Source organism: Tachypleus tridentatus, chromosome 2 (assembly GCF_004210375.1).
Source record: "Tachypleus tridentatus isolate NWPU-2018 chromosome 2, ASM421037v1, whole genome shotgun sequence".
NCBI classification, from domain to species: domain Eukaryota; kingdom Metazoa; phylum Arthropoda; class Merostomata; order Xiphosura; family Limulidae; genus Tachypleus; species Tachypleus tridentatus.
In genome coordinates, this window is record NC_134826.1 from 100,432,012 (window position 1) to 100,456,150 (window position 24,139).

At 34.5% G+C, this 24,139-nt stretch overlaps 1 protein-coding gene across 1 annotated transcript; it reads right to left on the bottom strand.

Moving 5' to 3' along the window:
• Positions 1-205: 205 nt before the first annotated feature.
• On the bottom strand, positions 206-24,139 carry LOC143245572 (uncharacterized). The gene is made up of 4 exons (XM_076491931.1): positions 23,439-24,139; positions 6,740-6,889; positions 2,552-2,635; positions 206-905 (listed from the first exon to the last, which is right to left on the bottom strand). The coding sequence occupies exons 1-4, from the start codon at positions 23,872-23,874 to the stop codon at positions 271-273; spliced, it is 1,305 nt and encodes a 434-aa protein (XP_076348046.1). The 5' UTR covers positions 23,875-24,139; the 3' UTR covers positions 206-270.

A 24,139-nucleotide genomic window follows, 5' to 3' on the forward strand; every position in this document is an offset into this window, starting at 1 on the left:
AACATTTTAGTTACAATCTGTTCTAACACCCAGTTACGATCAGTCATGAACTATGATATCAGATAGTTAATTCAAGACCAACACTGTTCACAAATAGAAATTGTAAGTTCTTAAGCATAAAGTGTTTGATGGAACTACAAAGTTTTATAATTTCACAAATACATTTGTGTTCCTAGTAACTGTATCACTTTAAAACAAAACACTATTTTCTGAAAATTATTTACTGTGTTTTATTTTGCAAGTACAAACTTTACATTCTTAAGTGTTTGTTCAAAAGCCAGGTACAAGTCTTCCTTTGTTTTTTGCTCTCTTGATTCTCTTGGCAATCTTCTCTTGTTTTTTGGCATGGATATTATCTCTTCTCCTTTTCTGCTTTTCAAGTTGAATTTTCTTTGCATTATCTAATCGGGTTTGCCACTGTTTTCTACTTTTTTTTTTCTTCTGCTCTTCCTTTTTCATGGACTTTTTCAGGAGTTCAGTGTTATCTTTTACTTTAACTCCTTCAGCTTTGTCAATAGCTTTCATCCATGAAGTTTTTTCCTGAAGCTCTTGAGCCTTTTCTGGATTCTGAACTTCCAGTTTCTGTAACTTTATTTTATCTTGTTGAACATGTTCAAGAATTTTTTTATGATTCTTTCCAGAATGTTCTCCTTTTTTCTTCTCTGGAATGCCAGATTCACTAAAATCAAATTTACTATAGACCAATTTTCCTTCTTTATTATAAATAGGTCTGGCTTTCTTCCTTGAAAGTAACTCTGTATTAACGTTTTTGTTGCCGAATGTGTTAGTTCCCATTTTTTTCACTTTCATTTTCTTTTGTTTCTCTTTTCTTTTCAGTTGGTACATTTTGTTTCTTATCTTCCTCTTTTCTCTCCATTCATGTTTTGTCAGTTCCTTTCTTTGAGCTTCAAGGAAAAGCCTAAGCTTTACTCATACATAATTTTTTTTTTTATATATATATATAATTCACATTTATCATATATAAAGATACCATGAATTGATGAATTTCAATTTACAAGTGTCAGATTTCAAAAAAGTGGCATTACACACTTTTAAATTTTACAAACTATTAGTCTAATGTTACAGAATATTCACAAGCTTCATTCTAATGAAAGAAAAACAACTCCAATAAAACTCTTATGAAATCAACATTAATTATTTCACTTTCCTTACATATGCATTATTTTTAGAAAGATTTATGTATAAATCTTTGTTGGTTTTAATGAAGAAAACTTTTTGTAAAAAATGGTAATTTTTTTCAATAAAATAAAATTAGTACAGTTCTATATCAATTATTTTTAAAATGAGAACAAGACCAAGATATTGATACCCTTATAAGAAAAAATATAGAAAATAAACCTACCAGAAAAATCAAACATGGTTATATGGGAGTGTTTTAGTACAGATTAACACCACACTCCATTAACATAAGTTAGTTGTTGTTTTTTTTAATTCCAAGTCTGTGTGTGTGTGTGTGTTTTCTTATAGCAAAGCCACATCGGGCTATCTGCTGAGCCCACCGAGGGGAATCGAACCCCTGATTTTTGTGTTGTAAATCCAGAGACATACCGCTGTACTAGCGTGAGAATTCCAGGTCAACAACATACTACATCTTAACATACCCACAAAAATTTTTTTAAAAACTTGTATTAAAAATTTTCATATATACGTTATAAATACATAATCCTGTATTGTCATAATTGGTAATGATAGTTAATTTTTCTTGAATAAAATTTTAATGTTTATATGAATTAATAACTCAAGTTCTTTCCTAACTTGTATAAACTTTTTACAATGTTTCCACTGTTTGATCAATGTTGAACAGTTAATTTGGATGTATGTATCAAAGATTATATAATGAGAGTTTAAGCAAAACAAGGTAATTTCTTGAAATGGCTCTAGCATCTGAAGACACGTAATGAAAAATTCTACAAGAATGTTATTAAAGGGATCAAACAGCCACATTTTGAAAATGAATATTCAAAGCACATATCATTTAAGAGGAGTGTCAAATAAATGAAGATTAAAATCAACTTTTTGTAATTCATAATCTTCAAACACCCTTTCATCATGAGTGGAATGACATGCAATAATCAATTAAACTCCCTATGGCTTTTTCTCTACATCATCATGAAAGTTACACTGAGCATTTGTTTCATTTCACTTTTTCTTCTCAAATCCTGTATTATGTTTAGTCCACTTATATGTAATATAACAGGCTAAATATTTTACTCAGGTAAACTTTTAAGATAATACATTCTTGATAAAATTCATGGAAACTAAGTAATCAAACAGTATTAGGTTTTCTTTTATTTGGATTAATACAAGCAAACTTGTACATTAAGAACCTAAGACAGTAATATATATGCAAAAACAGCTCATTTGGGTTGAGAAAATATTTTACATAGAAGAGCGAACAACGTTTTGACCTTCTATGTAAAATATTTTCTCAACCCAAACGAGCCGTTTTTGCATATATATTTCTCTACAAGTAGGATTTCTCGACATCACTGATTACTAAGACAGTAATGATATCCTGTATGATAATTACCTTGTAACATCTGTATTTTTTCATGAAGACGTTGATGCAGTTCATCTAGACTTGAAACTCTGTTAAGGTTGGTGACAGAAATTTCTTAGCTAGTAAAAATTGCAAAATAGTTTGGAATAATACATAATTTACATATAAAACTTGCAATAAAATATTTTATGATCTAAATATACTTCAAATTTAAGAAGCTAGGAATAAGTAGTACTGAAGAGATGAGGAAATCACATATGTAAAAAAGTAAAGTACATGAGTTTAAAATCAAAAATAGATAAACCACTTAAAATATCACAAAAGAAGTGTACATATTATAAACACACAGAGACTACAATCAATTGGCTAAATGTCAATTTGACTATATGAGTTCCATTCAGAAAGTACTCAAAGGAAAGCTCAGGGAGTATGACACCTGATGACAAGGGCTTCATAGGGCACACCTGCAGAAGACTGCATCTTATTTCAATCAAGGTAAGCTCTAGGCCCACAATGTAAAAAGGGAAGAGGCAAATAAATCCCAGGTGTCACACTGACTGGCAACATCCACAGGCAAGCAGCAAATAAGCAGCAGACTAAGGGTTCAAACAAATGTTGAGAAAAAGCATGTAATACTACATTAATATCCCGGATAGGTAATCGAAATGGTTGTACGGATCGAAGGACCCAAAATGACTTGAATAATTTTCATCTTTTTCAGTATTTAAAAGTAGTCAATAAGGATGCCTTACATCAGGTGATTGTGCAAGATGCAAAAATATTGTCATAGAGCTAAGAAAAAAAAGTTACAGTTGGCACTACTAACTAAAGTGGGTTTACCCTCTTTGCAATACCCTACTGTCAATATGAAGTCATTTCTATTGATAAAAGTCTATCACTAGACTACACAAAAGACTGAAAAAGATACATAACCTTAGAAATTAAGTTAAAATGCTGTGCAAAGGACCACATAACCTCAATACGTGAAGTCTGAGCTTTGGAAAGACTGGGTGTATAATGTTGAATCATGGCTACCAAAACAGAGATGGCTAAAGAGGAAGTGGAAGAAGTGGGTAGTCCTCAAGGTATCACAGAAGTGGAAACCAGAGTTCAGCCAGCCAATCCATTACTAACAATATATCCTGAAAAGGGAATGAAAGGATCATAGCTAGTAATCTGGATAACAGAAATCAGTGGGGAGGTATAAAGATGCAATACCATCCAGTGCTAACTGAATGCAACAATTGCTAATGCCTGAAGGTGAGGTATGGGAGACCAAGATGCCATTAGCTGAGCATTTCAATGAGTGAAAATGCATCTAATTTCAGAGTCTCAAACCAAAATCAAGTCCAATAAAAACCTCACAATGCAGCATTCATACTGTTGAGAGAATCTAGTTGGGTTGAAACAGTTGATTTGTCACCAAATTCATCATCCCTGTAAAAGGGGAAAGCTAGTAGGTTGATATGATGGGAGTGGGACCAAGAAAGACAATCAAAGATCCAAAAATAATCAGAACTAGCTTTAGTGCTCCTTTGATGAGAGATGTAAGACACCAACATAGAAATGTTGAAGTGAAGCATGACAATTTGACCTCTCAATATATCCAGACCTTGAGAAATCCCCCTTTGAAAAGCACCGAGTTCTAGAACATTCATGTGTGGGAAAATCCCATCATCCATCCATAGGTCTTAGAATTTCTGACTCTTGTGTCATGCACTTCATCCCTGAAACAAGGCATCCTTGAAAAGTTGGATTTATGGAAAAGGTAGCAGCAGAGGAAAACATATCATAGTATTGTTCCAATGTAACCACAACTCAAGATCTAGTAATGTGATCACATGTAAAGAAACTGAAGAATCCAGTGAATTGTTGTTCATGATCCCTTGGTTACATAGAGACCATTGAAGAGATCTCACATGCACGCATCTTCAAAAGAAAAAGAACTATCCATGCAGTGGGAGGAGATGTGAGGAAGTCTGCTAATTACATTGCATGGTGGAGGATGGGAGTCAGTTGAACCCAAATGAAATACACGTTGAAAAAGACACCTAGATATGATATATTGCACTGGAATGAGAAAAGATTTCTTGGGTTTGATAATAAAGCCTGCTTTGGTTGCTTCTTAAAGTAGAATCTAAGTTTGTCATTCCACACACTGAAAAGATGGTGTTAGAAGTTACCAGTTGTCCACATGATGTGTGCACATGCCTAAAACATGGAGGTGACAAAAAGAATCCTGTTCTACTCTGCAGAATACATATGCTGCCAATGCTAGTTCAGTTTCTGTCTAGAAAAAATGGTAATATTATCTAGATGAGATGCTTATACACAGTACCAGAATAGAGAGTACACTGTTGTAGGTGGAGAGTGTCATGAGACAGATATCACTAAGGGTAATTAAATGGAATAAAAAACTGAAACGCAAGAGAAAATTATATCAATGCTTAGATGGGCAAAAGAAGGATACCCTAGAAATATAATAACAGCTGTAGTGTGAGAGGAGGTTAATATGCTTTGGAAGATATTCTCTGCAGTAGACCATATCCCTGAAGCCACTGAGCCATCCACAGATGCATCCACTCTGAAGTGATGGAAATCTGAACAAGGGGCAGCATTAAAATGTCAACTGTAGTACTGATACGATACAACCATCAAAAGAAGTGATAACATAGCAGTATCACAAGAAAGGAAAAAAATTTGCAAGAATTGCTTACAGTATACTGACCACACACACACAATCCCATTCTAGAAGGCCAAGATGTACCACAGATGCAAGAGCCCTTAAAAGAGAAAGAACATCTCATGGATGAAGTATAGGAGGCAAAAGTCAAGGCAAGTAAACTCTTCATCTTCTGTTCATGAATGGGGAAAGGTTGAGCCCAACTAGATAAACAATTGAAAAATACCTCAGAGTAGACCATACATTAAGTTAGAGCCAGGAATAACTTGAAAAACCTGAGCAGTCTCTTGGAGAAGTGATATAGCTGAGAAGAAGGCCTTCCAAAATGATACAAAAGAGATCCAGTCATTTACATAAAAAAGATAAAGTCTAATACTGTAAACATGGGGAGCAACTTCTTCCAAAACTCTGTTGAAGATGGAGGGAGCAAAAGCAATACTGATAAGGACGGCTCAAAACTGGTACACTCCATCATAGTAAATCAACTGGTCAAAATTACATAAGGAACAAACAATTAGAATACAGAGAAAAGTACCTGAGATATCGATAAGTAAAGATAAAGCAAAAGACAAAACCCTAAAAAAGGTATTTAAAAAGACCAACAACAGATACCCAGAAAAGCTATTAGGAAAAGAAAACAACTAACAGAAAAGATAAAAAATTGTAAAGACAGGAAAACTGAGCACTAGAGACTTATTGAAGACAGGGTGTCAGGTTGAAAGAAATTCAAGAAGAAAGGTGAAATAGCCATAAGCTAAGGCAAAATAATCCTGGAGCCAAGAAAGATAAAATAAAAAATAAACCTGAATAGTTAGAGATATTTGAAGAAGGAGCACTGCTCTTAACATGGAAAAGGGGAAAGAAGGCAAAGAATCCATGACACAATTAACTATGATGGAAACAGCTTTCACAGTTAGAGTCTCCAGTGGTGACAGACAAAGGAAGAGTAGTGTTAGCAACTCTGCTAGAACCTCAAGATGAAGTAGCAGTAACCATCACTTAAGAATTTGTGGTTATCATAGCAGTAACCCATACAGTGTTTTTAAATATTAAATGACAACTTAGCTTCAAATAAAAAAACTAAAAAGGAAACAAAGAAAGAACTGTGAAAAGGCAGCACAAATCTCATGAAACTGATTAGATTTAAATGCTTCTATTAAAGGCAGCAATGAAGATAAGAAAGAAATTCCTTTCAACTGCAAGTATTTATGATTACAGTTATTTCTCATTATAATTTGTTTTAATGTGAGACAGCTCAAGGCTAATGGCATATGCAAAATCTTAAAGTTGTGTGAAAAACAGGTACTTTGTGTAGAGAGGTAACAATACGATTTTGGAAGACATTTTCACATGCCTCCAATTTTACTCCTAAAATGGATTAACTAAAAAAGTTGTGAAAAAAATCCTGTTCTTCGTATTATCATTTCCATAAATTTTAGACATACAGAAATCTACTGATTCACTGTTTAAACTGTAACTTCTAAAGTCATGAACATCTACACTACAACTACTTTATAACAAAGTAGATTTCTCACCATTATCATTTTCATACATTCTTTTTTCTTCCTCTTCCTCTACAGCCAGTGTGTTTAATATCTGGCTAACAGTTTTGTGTTGATTAGGATCAAGTCTTGCTCTTTTATGCTTTCCTTTGATTGATAATTCTTTTTGCATTTTCTTCTTACCTATTACAAATTTTACACATTTAAAGGAGAAAACAAGGAAATACAATCTCAAAAGTTTTGTAGTTTGAATGTTTATAAAATAAATGAGCATGCATAATGTCTGTAAACTATAATAAATGAATGAGTAAAAGGAGAGAGTAAAACTGTAGGGTTCTAAAGTAAGCACTACACTGAACATCATTTATTACAACAGGAAGAATCTTAAAACTCCATGAATAGAGGTGTCTTAATCTTGTAACATAAAACTTTTTAATATATTGAATGTTATAAATGTATGAAACAAGGCTTAATTTGATGATTCTTCTGAAAGTGAAATGCACAGTGTAATCATAAAGTCCTGTCACAATAAATGTTTATATGAATTTCTGTTGAAGGTAATTACCTCTCTATACACATCACCAGTCACAATAGGCCTCACTTGGAAAACTGTATAAAGATGTTTTATAGTAATTTTAAAACAGTGTGCAAAATAAAATGCACATGTTAACGTATACGTACAACTAAAATTAAATATATAACTAATGATTTATCATTATTTAGCAAAAATGTGATGATTACAGGCTTTGAAATTTAATAGTAAATTATTAAACTTCAAAGATAGAAAATAAAAAGCTTGGTTTATAAAAATATAAAATCTTCAAAATCTTAGGAAAGCTAGGCTTATATTATTTGAAGCTAAGAAAGATTATAAAGTTTCTTGCCTTAAAAAAATCTGTATACTTACCAAAACTATTAAAAGAAGGTCCTTTAGATTTTGAATGAGCTATGAAAAAAAAGTGGTCCTTTAAGAGATTTTAAAAGAACCCTTACAATGGAAGAATTCAATGGTCTTTCTACTGTTGGTGGAAAAGAGATTATTTATATGACAAATTTCTTTCACAATAACATTTTTACATATGTAATACTTATGTTGAAGAATTGGCTACCTGAAAAAAAACTTCAGAACAAAGCACCTCACAAAATCCAATTTCAAACATTTAATGAAAGGGTTAATTTAAATTTCAGGTATGAACTGTTCCTTTAGGTTTAAAAAGTGCTGTAAGCTATATTTTCAATCCTCTGTTTTGGATACTACCGATAGGGCACATCATGTTAAAATATATTAATTAAATGCAATAAAAAGTTAAATGAGTACACTAATTATAAATACAAGTAATCATTTATTAGCTACACAATGAGGCCAGCCTTTATACAGTTACCCAAATGGTCAACTACGGTTGAGACCTGTGGTACCAGAAGGAATTCAACCAATCACCTCAGGAGAGTCTAATCGAATGCATTACCAGAGAAAGTGCAATGGGTGACAATGAAACCCTATTTTGAAAAGCAAACCATTCCCAATTTGACAATCTAATGAACATTAGAGATGGGCATAAATCTCACTCTGCTTTAGTCATATAATTCCATGAATGTACAGATGGGACAGTAAGAACATATTTATGCTGTAATATACCATCAAGAAGAGCATGCAAGCAGTCTTATGGAATGTACCATCTCAACATTTAGTGTCACAAACCTTATAGATCTCATGGGGAATATTTTGGATATCAGTATACCGGGACATGCACTACTCACCACAGTGTAGGAATCCATAACATGTAAAGTAGGCCTCTTAAAAATTATAAAGAATTACTTAACCATTTAGAATAGTATCCATATATGAATAACATACTGGGGAAAACAATATCTGGCTGAGCAGGAAACCACCAGTTGGTGCAAGTAGTACAACATAAAGGGTGAGGAATGGTCCATATGCTGGCCTGAATAATCTGCTGCAAAGGATGATGGGAAAAATCAGCCAAGAACAGAAGGATACAAATGTGATGGGAAACATGAAACAATAGGTACAAATCAAGAGTAAGGAAGGATACTGAGAATGACACATAACACCATAAATCATGAATCAGACAGAGAAGATGATTTAGATCAGAGAGAGAGTAAGTATAATATATAGAAAGAAAGTAAATACAGGTTAAGGACAGCTGATGTTTAGAGAAGGAAAGAAAGGTTAGGATATAAAAGGAGATAAGTTTTGCATTACAACTGATGCTAACAATGTTGGCAAAAATTTTGACTAGCAACATCCACAAGTGAAAAGGAAATATTTCTTCAAGGAAGGACGACATAAGGAACATGAGCATTGCAGTTGGAAAGGGGAAAAGGCATGGAGGTTTGGTGGTTGGTTGATTTGGTGTTTTATGGCACAAAGCAGCCAGACTATCTGCACCAAACATCTGGTAAAAAGTTAAAATTAAAGTAAATTTAGTAAACTTTATAAAAGGAAATTAAGGTAAAACAAAGTTTAAAAAAAACATAAATAGCATTAAATCAATGTTAACATCTTGTCTACAACATTAACAGAAAAACAACAGTAATACAAGATGTAAAGGACTTTCTGTAGCATAATTGTAATTATCATAACTCACCAGGAAGGCTAACAGGTAAGTACAAAAACCACAGTTAGTCACCTGAAGTTGACCTTTCCTGTCCTTGTTCTGAGTTATTTGACGTTATGGCCATTTTCAAAAAGAAAAGTAATAAAAAGATTTTAAAAGATGTGTAGCAAAATTATAACAATAACTCACCAGGATGACTAATGGGTAGTTCAAACAGCTGTGTTAGTAACCTGAAGTTGGCCTTTCCAGTCCTGGTTGAGTATTTTGACGTTATGGCCATTTTCTAATTTCAAATCAAACTAGATGGACTGTGATTCTTAAATGGGAATCACATTAAAAAAGGTATAATGTATAAATGAAAAAAACTTAAATGGCATGGGTTTTAAAAAAATAAAAACATTTCCAAGGTGTACAGTGTCACAATCACCAACAACACTGTCTAATGTCATGGACAAACCTAGGGACAGGACATATTTAAAATGGTGCCATTGTTGAGAGTCATAACAACAGCAAGACACTAAAAATGTGGCTTATTGTGACCTGAGTGTTACACAGACAACAAATAGGTGCATCAGTCCCAGATAAAAGAAAATGATGAGATAAAAAAATGTGACCAAAGCATAGTCTTGTTAGAACAACTACCTATTTCTGATCCTTATGGAAGCAAGATGGCCAAAGTCCAATATAGGGACTTATTTGTAAAAGCTTGTCTTCACGTTGCTCACTCCAAGCCGAGCCTTGAATACAGGACCATAGTCCACATATGAAACAGGCACAGCAGTGATAGTGCCAGAGCAGATAGATTTGGCTGCATTGTCAGCGAGCTCATTCCCGCAAATACCAACATAGTCCAGTATCCAGAAAAACTGGATAGAAGTAGATATTAAAGAGAAATGGGCCAGTCGGTTTTGAATAACTGCAAAAACAGGGTGTGAACCAATGTGAAGCTATTCAAGGACCAGTATAGAACTAAGCAAGTCAGTATAAATAGTGCAGTTTGAGTACTACTCAGCTTGTATGTGATCCAGAACAAGAGAAGGACAAGAGAAATGGCATACAGTTCAGCAGCGAACACAGAAGCTGTAGAGGGGATTCTGTGCACAACCACCAAACCACCACAAACCATGGCAGAGCCAACACAGTCCCCTGATTTCAAACCATCTGTACAAATAGGAATGGAAGGATGGTTCAAAAGATGTTCAGCAAATAACAGACAGTATTTCCAATTGCGAGTGTCTGCTCTTCTCAGATGACTTAAAGATAGGTCACATTTAGGGACTGTAAGAAACCATGGTGGGATGAGCTAACCAGAGAATACAACAATGTTATCCAAGGATAGACCCCATTCATCCATATGCACCTGGATACAAAGGCCAAAAGCAACAATGGCAGATCATCTGTTTTGAAAAAGTATGGTGCACCAAGGAAGGAAAACACAACCCCAGGTGGAATGCTCTGGTAAGAAACAAAGTTTCGAAGCATATAGTAAGGACAGTGGCAAAGCCGAAGTCCTTGATGATGAATGGGGTCCAGCATCTTTAAGACCGAGGTTCTGGCAAAGCTACAGACCAGTGATTCATAGTCGAGTTTCAATCAAATAAAAGCACAATATATCTTTATTATAGAACATCAATCTGCACCCCAAGTGGTGGAAGAGAGGACAGAGAAGATGTTCAGTGCTCTGGAACATTTGAACGATAGCTGCTTGATGTGTGGTATAAAAGTCAGCTTAAGGTCAAAGATTAGCCTCAAGAACTTTGTTTCAGGGACCACAGGCAACACAACTACATCAATACAGAGTCCAGGATCAGAACGAATACCCCATTTAACACAAAAGTGCATGCATATGGTTTTAGAGAGACAGAGAGAAGTTAAAGCCTTTTGCTGTGGTCCACTTCAGTAAACAATTGAGGGCAGTCTATAGCTGCCACTCAATATACCTCACGCTCAAAGACTGACATAAAATGTGAAAGTTGTTGACACAGAGCCAGTTTGCAACAGTTAGAGGAAGTTGTTCAGTGATGGCATTAATCTTTATATTGAAAAGTGTGACACTCCAAACACAGCCATGAGGAACTCCAAGTTCCTGTAGCAAGGATGGGAAAATGTCAAACCCACACAGTCTTGGAATCTCCTGTCCATTAAACAATTTTTAATAAAAATGGGCAAATGGCTACGTATCCCATATATATGGAGGTCTCACAAAATGCCATACCTCCATGTCGTATCATAAGCCTTCTCAATGTCAAAGAATACTGATACAAGATGTTGTCATTTCAGAAAGGCTTCTCTGATTGACGTTTCAAGTGCCAGTTTGAGTTCCACCAGTGTAAAGAGATGATTATAGTCATAGAGACAATCAGCTTGAAAGGAAAGAGTTGATCGCTCTACCCAAGTCTTGATAGCTAAGAAGGTGGAGGGAGAAGCAGAAATGCTAGATACCTAGGAAAAGCTTTCACTTATAGTATCGGCAATAATCCGGGTATCAGTTACTTCCTGGCAATCAAAGAGCAAGATTGAGAGGGAGACAGAAGTATATTGCCCACTGACCTTTCGAATCTTGTCCCATATGACTTTGGAACTGGTGGTAGAAGATATACTGGTTGTGAAGGTAATCCAAGATTCCTTCCAGATTTGACATCTTACTCAATGAGCATGTGTATGGGCCTGGCAGAAAGTGATGTGGTTCAAGATTGTGGGATATCTATGTAAAGTATCCTAGGCCTATTTTTGAGCCTTTCATGCCATGTGGCAAGCAGGATTCCACCACGGATGAGGATATAGTGGAAAACTTGTCAAGGTTTTCAGAATAAACTGAGCAGTTGCCTGTATAATACAGTCAGTTACTGCTGCTACACAGTCGTCTACTGATGGCTTACAGACGATGGTAGGATCAAGTTCTGCGAGAACAGTGAAAGAGAACCAGTTTCCATGATCCAGCTTCCATCTGGGCACACAGATCAGGTGGCATTGATTACAGTGTCAATCTTAATATTACAGTAAAATTATCACTACCTCATGGAGTATTGTCAACCCTCCATGAAAAATAGAATAGTGAAGGGGAGCAAATTGAGAGATCAATAGCAGTAAAGGACTGATTAGGTGCATGAAAATAAGTAGAAGAACCAGTAATGAAAAGAGAGAGGTTGTGATCAGAAAGCATGAAGCATGAGCTCTACAGAACGACCCCTCCAATCAATATCAGCACTTCTCCAGAGGGGATGATGTCCATTAAATTCCCCAGGATTAAAAGGGAAGATGGCAACTGTTCAATGAGAACATGAAAGTCTGATTGATCATAGGTCTATCCAGATGACAGCACTTCTCCAGAGGGGATGATGTCCATTAAATTCCCCAGGATTAAAAGGGAAGATGGCAACTGTTCAATGAGAACATGAAAGTCTGATTGATCATAGGTCTATCCAGATGACAGGTAGAAAGAACAAACAGTGATGGTATGACCCAAGGAAATACAGATGGCTACAGCCTACAAGGGTGTGTCAAGTGGCAAACACAGGGTGGGCACATGCTGATCAACCAACAGTGCCACCCCTCCATGCACTCGTCCATTACAGAGAATGTTGTTTCTATACAAAAAAAACACCAAAAGATGACTGTATCAGCAGGTTTCAAAAATGTTTCCTGTAAGGAAAGACATATAGGATGGTAAGAAGCAATCAGTGTTTTGATGTCACCCAGATTAGAACGTAAACCTCTTCAGTTCCATTGTATCAAGGTGGCCGTTTTTATTTATGTGTAGGTGAAATGGGTGAGTAACCCTTCTGTTTGACTACATCTTTTTTCTTTACTGTCTTTATTTGAGGGAGGTCGATCAACATCTACAGATCCTGCCCTGTTGATTGGGCAGGTCTTTGCAATTCAAAGAGGATTCCAGTGAAGGAGGACATGAACAAATGATCATTTTGCATCTTAGGGTGGGAGAAGATGTATCTGAAGAAATGCCTTTACCCGGAACCAATGGAAGTGGATCTTGGGATTCCTTGGAATGTATGGAAGGGGCAGAGATGGGTATTGAAATTGATTCATCAACTTTTATAACCATGGAGGTGAATAGACTTTTCATTTGTTTTGAGAACAATTCTTTTGGAGGCACAGAGAGATCCATCTGCACTCATACTGTAGTAGTGAAATGAAGTGCAGCAGCATACATCCGAGACGAGGTGGTTGACAGCAACTTTCGAGCCTCAGGATAAGTAATGTTATGAATTGTTTTCAAATGCTGCACCTCTTTTTCTTCCAACATTTGGGGAAAGAATGAAAGTAGCATGGGTGAGAGCCATTGCAATTGATACAATGAGGGTCCGTTTCACATTCATAGGCAACATGGTCTTTGCTACCGCAACGAGCACACTTTGAGGAACCACAACGACATCTTTGAGTGACCGAACCACTGACACTGGAAACATTGGAGAGGGTTTAGAATGTATGGCTGTACCCTGCAATTAAGATAATCTGCCTTGATGGTGGCAGGTGGACATGGTTATGTAAATGTCAGAATGAGGACATTGGTCAGCATCATAACTCCATCTTTGAGAGTGGAGATAAGCCTCACTGCAGAAACTCCTTGAGTGGGGAAATCAGCGACAATTTCTGACTAAGGAATGTTCTTCAAATCCCTCTCGACAATAACTCCTTGTGATAAATTCAGAGTAGCATGAGGTGTAACCTCAATAGGTATATCTCCAATCACATTTGAATGCAAGAGGAGTTCACTGTGTTGAGATATGAATGTTTCCACCAATATATCACCAGATTTAAGCTTCTTTACTGACTTTGGAAAGCCAGCGAGTCCCTCTAGTCCCTTCTGAATGAAAAAGGGAGACATTTGCCCTAAAAGTTTGTCTGAAAGTGAATGTAATTTAAGAAAATGAGGTACAAAAGGTGGTACAGATGATGAGGATTGCTGCTCAGAATCTTCAAGACATTATTGTTTACCTATGGACTGTTTTTCACTATTTTATTTAAATTTTGATTTGGAGGATCCATAATAAAAAAAGGAATATTTCCATGCCCACTGACCCCACCCACCATGGAGCCCTATAAGGGGATGCACTACAATGTCAAAACAAGGACACTGTAGCAACACCAGGGTTTCATGAGCACTATACCAAAACACCAGCATCAGATACAATGTCCACAACACCTGTCGAGAACATCCAACACTGGTACCTGGTTGACCCTAGAGCAAGTGAACCAGCCAACTGACCCAAGGAGGCCACCCCAAGGCTGTCCATCTACAGGAATTCAAAGCCAAAGTGGTGTGTTTGGGTTGGACCCCTCAACTACCAGGATCCTCTCCTCCCCTTCATGGGTCGCCACACATGGCAACACATGGGTGGATACTTTAATTCCAGAGGAGGTAAACTGAAAGAAAAAAACATTCCCTTGGAGGTCCCCTTACCATGTACAGGAATCCACACAGAGATGCAGTATGGAGAGCAATATTCCAGTACAGCAACTGAGTGGAACGTGGACAATAAATATTCAGAAATCAAAATAAAAGGAAAATAACTGGAAAAGGAAAACACACAACAAAAGCAAAAATTAGATGATAAGGCTACCCTCGAGCCCACAATCGTTAAAATGGACATGCCCTTGTCGTCAAACAATAATGTAAAAAAAACTGAAATCTGTGAAAGGGAAGATGAGGAAGGGGAGAATCCATGCAAGACAGACCAACAATGGAACATTCTCCACTCACAAGAGAAGAGATGAGCAGAATGAAATAACAGAGACACTACACACGTGGATTGTCCTAAACCTCTCTCAACTGACCAGAAAAAAGTCATATGTGAAACTTGATTGCCAGAGGAGTGACTGATATAAAATAAGATATAATGGAGATGTGTCCCACAAAAGGGACAAGGATGGAAATAACAGCTGTGCCAGCCAGAAAAGAGCTATAAGGACTCAGCACAGAGTGAAACATAAAAATTACTCAGGTACAAGACAGATGGGAGAGAATGTATAAAGGAAGGAGTCCTTATAATACTGGCAGAACATATCCATAGCCAAAGTCAAAGGATGTGGAACTGGAAACCAAAAGAGGAAGTCTGACTTTCAATTGAGCAGTAAATCAACAATTGTGCAGAACCCAACTGAGAATATAACCAACAGAACACCTGAGGTTTCAGAGACAACTCCGTGGGCAGAGACTTTGCATGAGGTTAGTTTCCTGTTTCACAACAACTACATTTAGTCAAACAGTAGAATCTAATGTCTATCCAAAGTTGAGAATTCACTTGCTACCGTGTCAGTTTTTATCTATGGTAGGTAATTTGGCAGTTTTAAAATAACAGTTAAATTCTTTAATATATTATTACACACATCTGAAAGTATCAAAGCTTTTCACTCTATCACAATCAGTCTTGCATTGTAGAATGTAAATCACCTCTAACAACTTACTCATTCACTTTTTGCACACACAATTTTAGTCCATGCTTCTTTAGCTATTCTCTTGGTTAAAATAATGTGTACTTTCCATATCTTGTCATTTTACAGTTGAAAATCTTAATGACTTAGTGTGTTGTTATCAACTGGGTAAATTTTTGTTCAAAGTGAGAATATTACTTATGAGCTTAAGTATAAGTGATAGTACTTAGCAGCCAGTAGGAAACATTAAACAGGAAATAAATAATTTTGTTATTCTTATGTGAAGTTGATAATGCATTAATCTGAAAGACCCCCCCAAACAACTGAATACATCATAACAATAGCACACCTAAACTTTTATCCTTTTGAGTGATATGATTGTATCTGCCCTTAGGAATGAAGCTACGTAGAATCACCAGCCTACTGCTTTTCAGTATGAATAGAAGAACATTTAAAATCATAGTGAATTTGTTCCACATATGTATCCATATTTTCACGGGGTTCAAGTTGAATATTATATTTTGTACTACCAAACTACATACAGGAATACTTTTCCTATATCCAAACATGATTTCTAAGATATTCATCCAATCATTTTGTAAGACTCCATCAATATAGTAGCTTCTCTCATACATAAAAATACACTATTCAATACATGATCTCCCTAATATAAAAGTATCATTGCCTTTACTAGAGTTCTGTAAGTTTGTCATACATTTTACACTTGCCTCTAATTTACTACTGCAGTTTTTCATGAACACATATATCAGTGGATCTATGGATTTCAATTCTCTCATAAACTGAAACATATTTCTCCCAAACCTTTTCCTCCCCAGCAAAATAATGTCAAGTGATGTGAGCCTAGTCCCAACACCATAATCATTCCAAACCTAAAATATAATCCTCCTAGCTCTCCTATGAAGCACCTCTGTCCACACAAAACCTTTTTTTTTTAAATTAGGTGGCCATAACTGAATATAATATTTAAAACAAGATCTGAATAACATCTCACAAGGGTAAATTTGTAACTTCCTTTGACTTGTAATCAGTAATTTTCATACACACAACCTAAAATCTTTATTACTAGTTAATATGTGTGTGTGTAGCCTGAAAGATTTTTGGGATTTAGCAATGCCTGGGCCCAGATGGTTTACTCATCAACTCAGAAAGGCTAAAAGAACAGTCAATGTTGTGATAAACAACATACATAACCTTTCCATTTGTTTCATTTCTATAACAAGAGGATATTTGGCTCACCTAGCCTTTACCATTTTTAACTTTAAACTACATATAGGAATACCTTTTTATGAGTTACTGTCCAACAATAATATCTTAAATACTCATCTAATTTCATTTTGAACTCCTATGTTGCAGCTTCTACAATGCTTGAAAGCAAAGTACTCCTTAGAAGAAATTAATGCTGCTTTAAATGCAGACTTATCAATTTTTCACATTATAAACTCCCATGCTACAGTCTTCATGTCTTATGGATTAACACTTTCACTCCAAGTTCAGTATTTTATACACAAGTTCATTTACACACGTTAAGTATTTGCACTACAACTTTTGTTACAGCATATGTATCTTAATAAAATTTGGTATACTTTTAGTAAAAATTACAAGTATTTTGTATACAAAAAAATCAGAATTTTTAATGAAACATTTTTACTAAATATTTATTTGTGAAAATAGAGTCTGTTTCGTTATTAGTCTGAGAGCAAAGTGATTTCATGTTATGATTAAAAAAACTATTCTTCATCCCAAAAATCTCCAATATTATTTGTACAATCTCTAAAACCTCCTTAATGGATTTCAAATGTTTGTTTACAGTAAGACTTTATATTTTATGTTATTTCCTGTACTCTAACTGTGGGGTTTGTCACTTAACTAATACTGCAACTATCACAAAAAAATTAGGAAAAAAATATAAATTATACTTTTTTGTGCTTGAATGGCTACATACTATAACATGAAAATATGTGTTTAGTCCAGGTAGCTTAGGTCTCATAACAGCATATACAGGGTGTTCGGAAAGTCACTGTGCAGTTTTGTCTGTTAATAAATATATAAGTGCACAGTGACTTTCCGAACACCCTGTATTTATTATATTTTTTATTATATTGACCTTTCATTCATGGCTAACTAACATCACATACCTTGCATTGATGATGTACATGTGCATTCACGTTACGTATCAAGTGACTTAAAACTAACCTTTAGTTTTCCCTGTCTTGGCTGTGTTTCAATATATGATTACGTTGTAATTATTATACATTATATATATTATTACTATTTCGAAATAAATTATTAAACTTATTTTTCATAAGATATAGAACAATAAATCAAGTAAAGCAAACAATTATCTTTTCTTGCTATCAACTTTGTACTTTTGGTTGGTGCTAGATATAGGTTGCTATGCATTTTAAAATTTTGCATGTGGAGAATATCAAAATATTTTTTAAGGTTTTATACACACACACACATACATATAGTTGAATGATCAAAAAATCATAAATAACTATACTAAACCATAGAGTTCCACTGCAATTTATTAAGCTTACCAAGATGTATTTAGATTTTTAAATACATGAAACTTCGAGCAGACAAGACACCATCTACATCCTTGAAATCTTGAATCGAGAGAACATAGCCTTTTTACCGATTAAAATGACTGAGAAAATCACTCTGGGAATATCCTAAGCTGTTGATTGGTGACTCACACATTGTATATTGAAATAAGTGTATAAAAGGGACTGTTTTCAAAAACTGAAAGAGGTGAACAGGGCCATTGTATTTGATTCAGTACATAAGACATATCTCAACAAAATAAAAAAAAACCACCTCATCTCAACAACATGACCTGGATATGTGTTACAACATTGTATTTTGGAAGCATACAGAATACATTACAGAAGTCAATTAAACAACACCTGGCAGCATCTGGAATTGTTCATCAGATCTGCAGCAGGAATGGGCATAACATCACAGCTATGTAGTATAGTACATGATCACACATCATACAGTGCAGATTTAAGACCAAGAAAATCTGGTTGGGCCACACTTGCCACAAAACGTAATCCAAATATGCAATAAAGGTCTCTGCAATGTAAGCAAACAGAGCACTTATAACCCACAGAGATAGAATTACAGCACCTATGATGTCCCCAGAGGAAGATGGAAATGTGCATCCAAGGACAGGATAAGGTGACAGATCTGAAAGGAAAATGAAAAATCAAAAATCATCAGTAGAAAGGGAAGAAAACACAGACAAATTCAACTGGGAAGGGTAATAGGAAAAAGATCATGAGAGGTAAGAAAAAAAAATGGAAATCATCTATCACAAACACATCAGAACACCACCAGCAGGAAGAATGGCAATATGAAGAACTCGAAGACAAAAGTTCCACTCAAGGATGGGTAAGAGCATGAAGACCACATACAGATGTTAATCAGTAAGAAAGAGAAAATAAAAAAAATGAAACAGCATGGATAAGACTAACAACAGAAAAACACAAACCAAGATGTTGAACCATCAGAGAGCACCATCCTACAGACTACAGAGTAAACTGAAAGGCCCTGTTCAAAAGGCAATGACAAAAAAACAGTATCTAAGGAAATATAGGATAGAAATGATGATAATCCCTCAGAACAGACAAACAGCAGTATATGTACCATATATGTTAGCAAACTAACATGTATGGAAGAAAGACTAACAGCAGAGGAAACAAAGGATACTGCACACAAGTGTTTAGCCCTTCAGATGAGGGCCCAGACAAAGTCATGTATGAAGATAGATTGCAAGTATGAATAGTGGAGTGTCCAAAATTAAATAACAGAAAAATGGAAGTTACCCCAAAAACTGGCACTGCAGTGGAAACTACGTGTAAGTTGGCCAATACAGAATCATCACCAGAACACTACACAGTGATCTGAAGTATGGCAAAAACACATGGGAAGAAACAAACATGAAGATATGCATATAGGTATTAACCTAACCAATCCCGACTGACAGCATTGACTACTCTCCCAAAATAAGAGAAGTGGTGTACTGAGACGAGTAGAAAAAAACATCCAAATTTATAACACAGCATAGAGCACTCAAAAACCACTCTACAGATAAAATCTTGTCAGGATATTAAAATCAATCCTTAACAAGATTAGGGCCACCCATATTATGATATGCCAAAAAAATAATGTGATGACAGCAAGCCCAACACAGTACGTTCAATGTTTGAAAATAAGAGACCCGTAAGCCTTGTGATGTATAAGACTACTATAAAAATGTCAGAGTGGACCATAATAAACTGGCTCCAAAAAAATCTGCAGAAAGTGAAGTCCCAACATACAGCAAGAAGTTCCAAGAAACTAACATGGAGAGAGGACTCGGAAAAACATTATCTCCCCAAAACCTCCTAAGTGTTACGTTACACCCTCCAACCAGAAAAAGAAACCCATAAAAAGTGACATTTCAGATGAGGAGGAAGTGGAACACCTACAACAGTATTGTTCCAATCCAGTCATCAATCAGGATTGGTCTGTAATGGGAAAAATGGTAAGAGAGGCATCTAAAGAATCCCAAACAAGGCTCCATTGGTATATCAAAACCCAATAACAGTTATACATTAGGAGACACCACCAAGAAGCAAATTTAGACAGCTTCATTTAGCTACGAGGATCAAACTTCCAACTAAAATAGAGGTTACAAATAAGAAGTATCTAAAATAAAATAAATGCTGCAATAAAAAGTACAACACTTCTTACAGTAATTACACAAATAATCAGCAATCCCTAACTCCTGTTAAAATTTTATTTTTTCCCCCAATTTTTCTTCAGTTATAATACATCCATTAAATAAATACAACATCTATAAACTTTCAGTATAACCATATCTGTGATAGCTAGAGCTTTTACAAGAATATAAAACCATAAACTTACAAGATTTAATCCTTACTTTGGCCTACAGATAAGTAAATAAAGCTGCCAAAGTGAGGAATAAATTTTATAAATTTGTAATTGCAGTTTTAATTCTTGTTTCATTACTTTTTGTAGTAGGCCCTTTCTTCATTTTAAAATTAATAATTTTTAACACTCTTTGTTCACATTTTATTTTATAACTGTATAAAGTATGTACCTTTACCTTAGAAAACTGTTGCATATCTATCAATTGATAGGTAGAACCATCCATTCAGTTGAAAAGATATTTAAGTACGTGCACGATATATTAACCATTTATACTAAACCTGTACATGCATAAATTTATATCAGAATATTCACAACAGCAGGGCTAGTGCCGAGGTGGCTTGGACTATCACTACAGGCTTTCTTCAGTTTACTTGATAATTCTGTGGGTATCAGCTTTGGATACTCTAGTGACTTCTTTAGCATATTACGGTATATTTGTGCATAATATATTATAATCAATATTTTAAATAACTGATTTTTCAGCTTGTAAATTATTTGGAATCCTTGTTGATCACCACTATTAAGTACTACTGTACTTAAAATAGATATAGGCTGTGTGTTTATATATCTAGCCTTAAAAAGCATACCATGACATTTTTAAAGTCCCTTAATACAGTCTCAGTCTCACGGACAGACCTCGTAACCATTCTGTGCTCATTATAACTTTCTTAGTAAAACTTTTAATACACTAACTGTATATTCACAAACTTTTGCAGATTATCAGAAAACATTAAAAGGCTTTCATAGACACAATATTTGACTTTTAAAATCAAATTTTAATATTTTTTTAAATAATTATTTTCTCACACATTTTTTTTCTTTTGGAATATTGATTATCCAACATACAAAGTAATTTTAATTTTAAAATTACAAATAGTTTTATGCTTCACAAAATTGTCATATTTCATGTGCTAAATATTTACAATTTTCTAATAACATCAAGATAATTACTAAACAATTTTCTTTATAAAATATTTTACATTTCATCTCAGCCCAGCATGATCTGGTATTTAAGGTGCTCAACTCATAATCTGATGTCTGCAGGTTCAAATCCCCATCATCCTAAACATGCTCACCCTTTCAGCTATAGGAGCATTATAATGTACCAGTCATTTACACTATTCATTGTTAAAAGAGTAGCCCAAAAGTTGGCAATAAATGATGATAACTAGCATCTTCCCTCTAGTCTTACACTACTAGTGGTGACATCTCACACAAATAGCCCTCATGTAGCTTTGTGTCCAAATCAAAACAATATTTTATCTCTTACCATCATAAAATGTTAAGAAGCGAAAATTGTGTTTTTTTCATTCTAAAATGACTACCCATTATATTAAGAAACCACTAAATAGCTTAAGTCTGATAACATTACCATCAATACATATTATTTCTGTCTTATTAACCTTTAAGCCATGTCTGACTAACAGAAAGTGTAAGGTTGTAGCACATGTGCACTTATTTTACCATATCCAAAGGCATAAAACTGGCCTTTACAAAGCAAGCTATCTTGGCTCTGTTCCAGTGGAACAATATTTTGTAAAATACAGTAACGTAACAGTAATAACACTTTGCACATGTATATACATTACTATTCATGAATAAGTTCCTTAATTTCAGTTGCTTTTCTTAAAACATAATAATAAATAATAAAATACAGAAAACATTGATCCATACTACTTACAATTGTAAAGAAGTTTGTACTTGTCTTGTCAATTGTGTTTTAATGTAAATAAACAAACTTTATGAACTTTCCACAAACAGAGAGAGTTATTTAAAGCTCTGGATACAACTATGTAACAAACAGTTGCATATACTTTAGACATGTTTTAGCATATTATTTTGAAGTAAGAGGAATACATGTTATTTTTTATCATTGAAATTTATTGCCAAGTCACAAACACCTACTGTAAAGAATCCAGTTCATCCACCCGTACATAAAACCTGACATACGGCATGCAAAAGTTCATTTAATAGGTAACAGTGATAATGTTTGTCACTGACATTGTTACAGAAAGTTTTGTATTGACTAATGCAGAATGTAGGTTATCTGACCAACAGGAAGATTAGTGTCAAAATTATTGAAATCATATATATCTAATGTCATAGCTTCAAAGCCTTTAATTCTCTTTTTACTATCAATGAAATCACCAATTTTTAAACACAGATAAATACCTAAACTTCAACTTAAGACATAAGATCAATATTATCCCTACAAATCACTGCAGTTTTTGCTTGAAAGAGTTTAATAAGTTTTTTTTTATAGATAAGTACTTTACTACCAGTAGTTACTTTCAGACAGGTTTGGTTAGAAATTAAAGGATGAATAACATACACAGACCCAAACAATATTTTGTAACCTTACACATTCCTATGTACACCTATATTAAATATATATTCTTCTAATACTTCAAACTCCAATTACATAGACACTTATAATATATGTAATTAAACTTAAAAGCTACATGAACATTTAATATTACAAAACATTTTCAGTCAACTGTATACTGCAAGAGTACATTCAAATTTTTTCTCTATCAAGGGTAGCTGAGAAGGGTGGCCAACTGATCTTTTACTGTCCATACAATATGCACAATTAAACATTCACTACTTTAAATATTATAAGCATATAAAAATGCATGGGGAAATTGACAAAAAGTAACATGGTAGGCATGGTATCAGAAACATTTCCGCACCAATAATAATAATAACAAAAATACTAGGTTAACAGTAACAGTGTGTGGCTAGTGCTACAAAAAATATCTGATCTATTACTAGTAATAACACATAAAAAAATTTACCCATCTGCTTCTCCTCGACATATGCAAACTTTTCAGAATTTATGAACTCTCGAGTTTCTTGGTCAAAATAAAATTCTGGAGGTATGGTATCTATCAAACTCTGAATGAATGCATCTTCCTTCTCAAGTCTTTCCGAAAGTGTTAAACCTAATAAATTCTCACCTCCATCTTCTTTAAAATCTCTGAAACTGTCTTCAACATCATGATTACTAACACTGTCAACAGTCTTCCTCCTCTTATTTCTATTAACTTTCTGAGCAGATTCTCGTTCTGACGTATGCATTATCCTTTCACTACGCTCTTTATTTCTTTCGTCATTAAGGCTTAGAGTTAAGCCTAGTGCTTCTTTATCTGAATTATTGAAATTCTGCGAATTAGCATCTGAAAAATTACTTTCAAAGTTTTCTTTCCTTTGTTTATTGTTCTTCATTTTCATTCTAAAAATAATATAAAATATGTTCAAAAACAACTTTAGTTAAAATATCCCCACAAACTGTGCTTTACTTATCTGTAGTTTAAATTAAACACGTTAATGAAGAGTGGAGAGTTTGACTGAAGATAAACATATTGCATTTTCCAGATTCCTTCCCCTATAGTATGAAACAAAAAATGACTCTTTAATTATATATCTCTAGACGACTGGTATGGATATTAACTTTTACTAATAAAGCAGAAGTTAACCTGGAGATGACCTGAGAAGG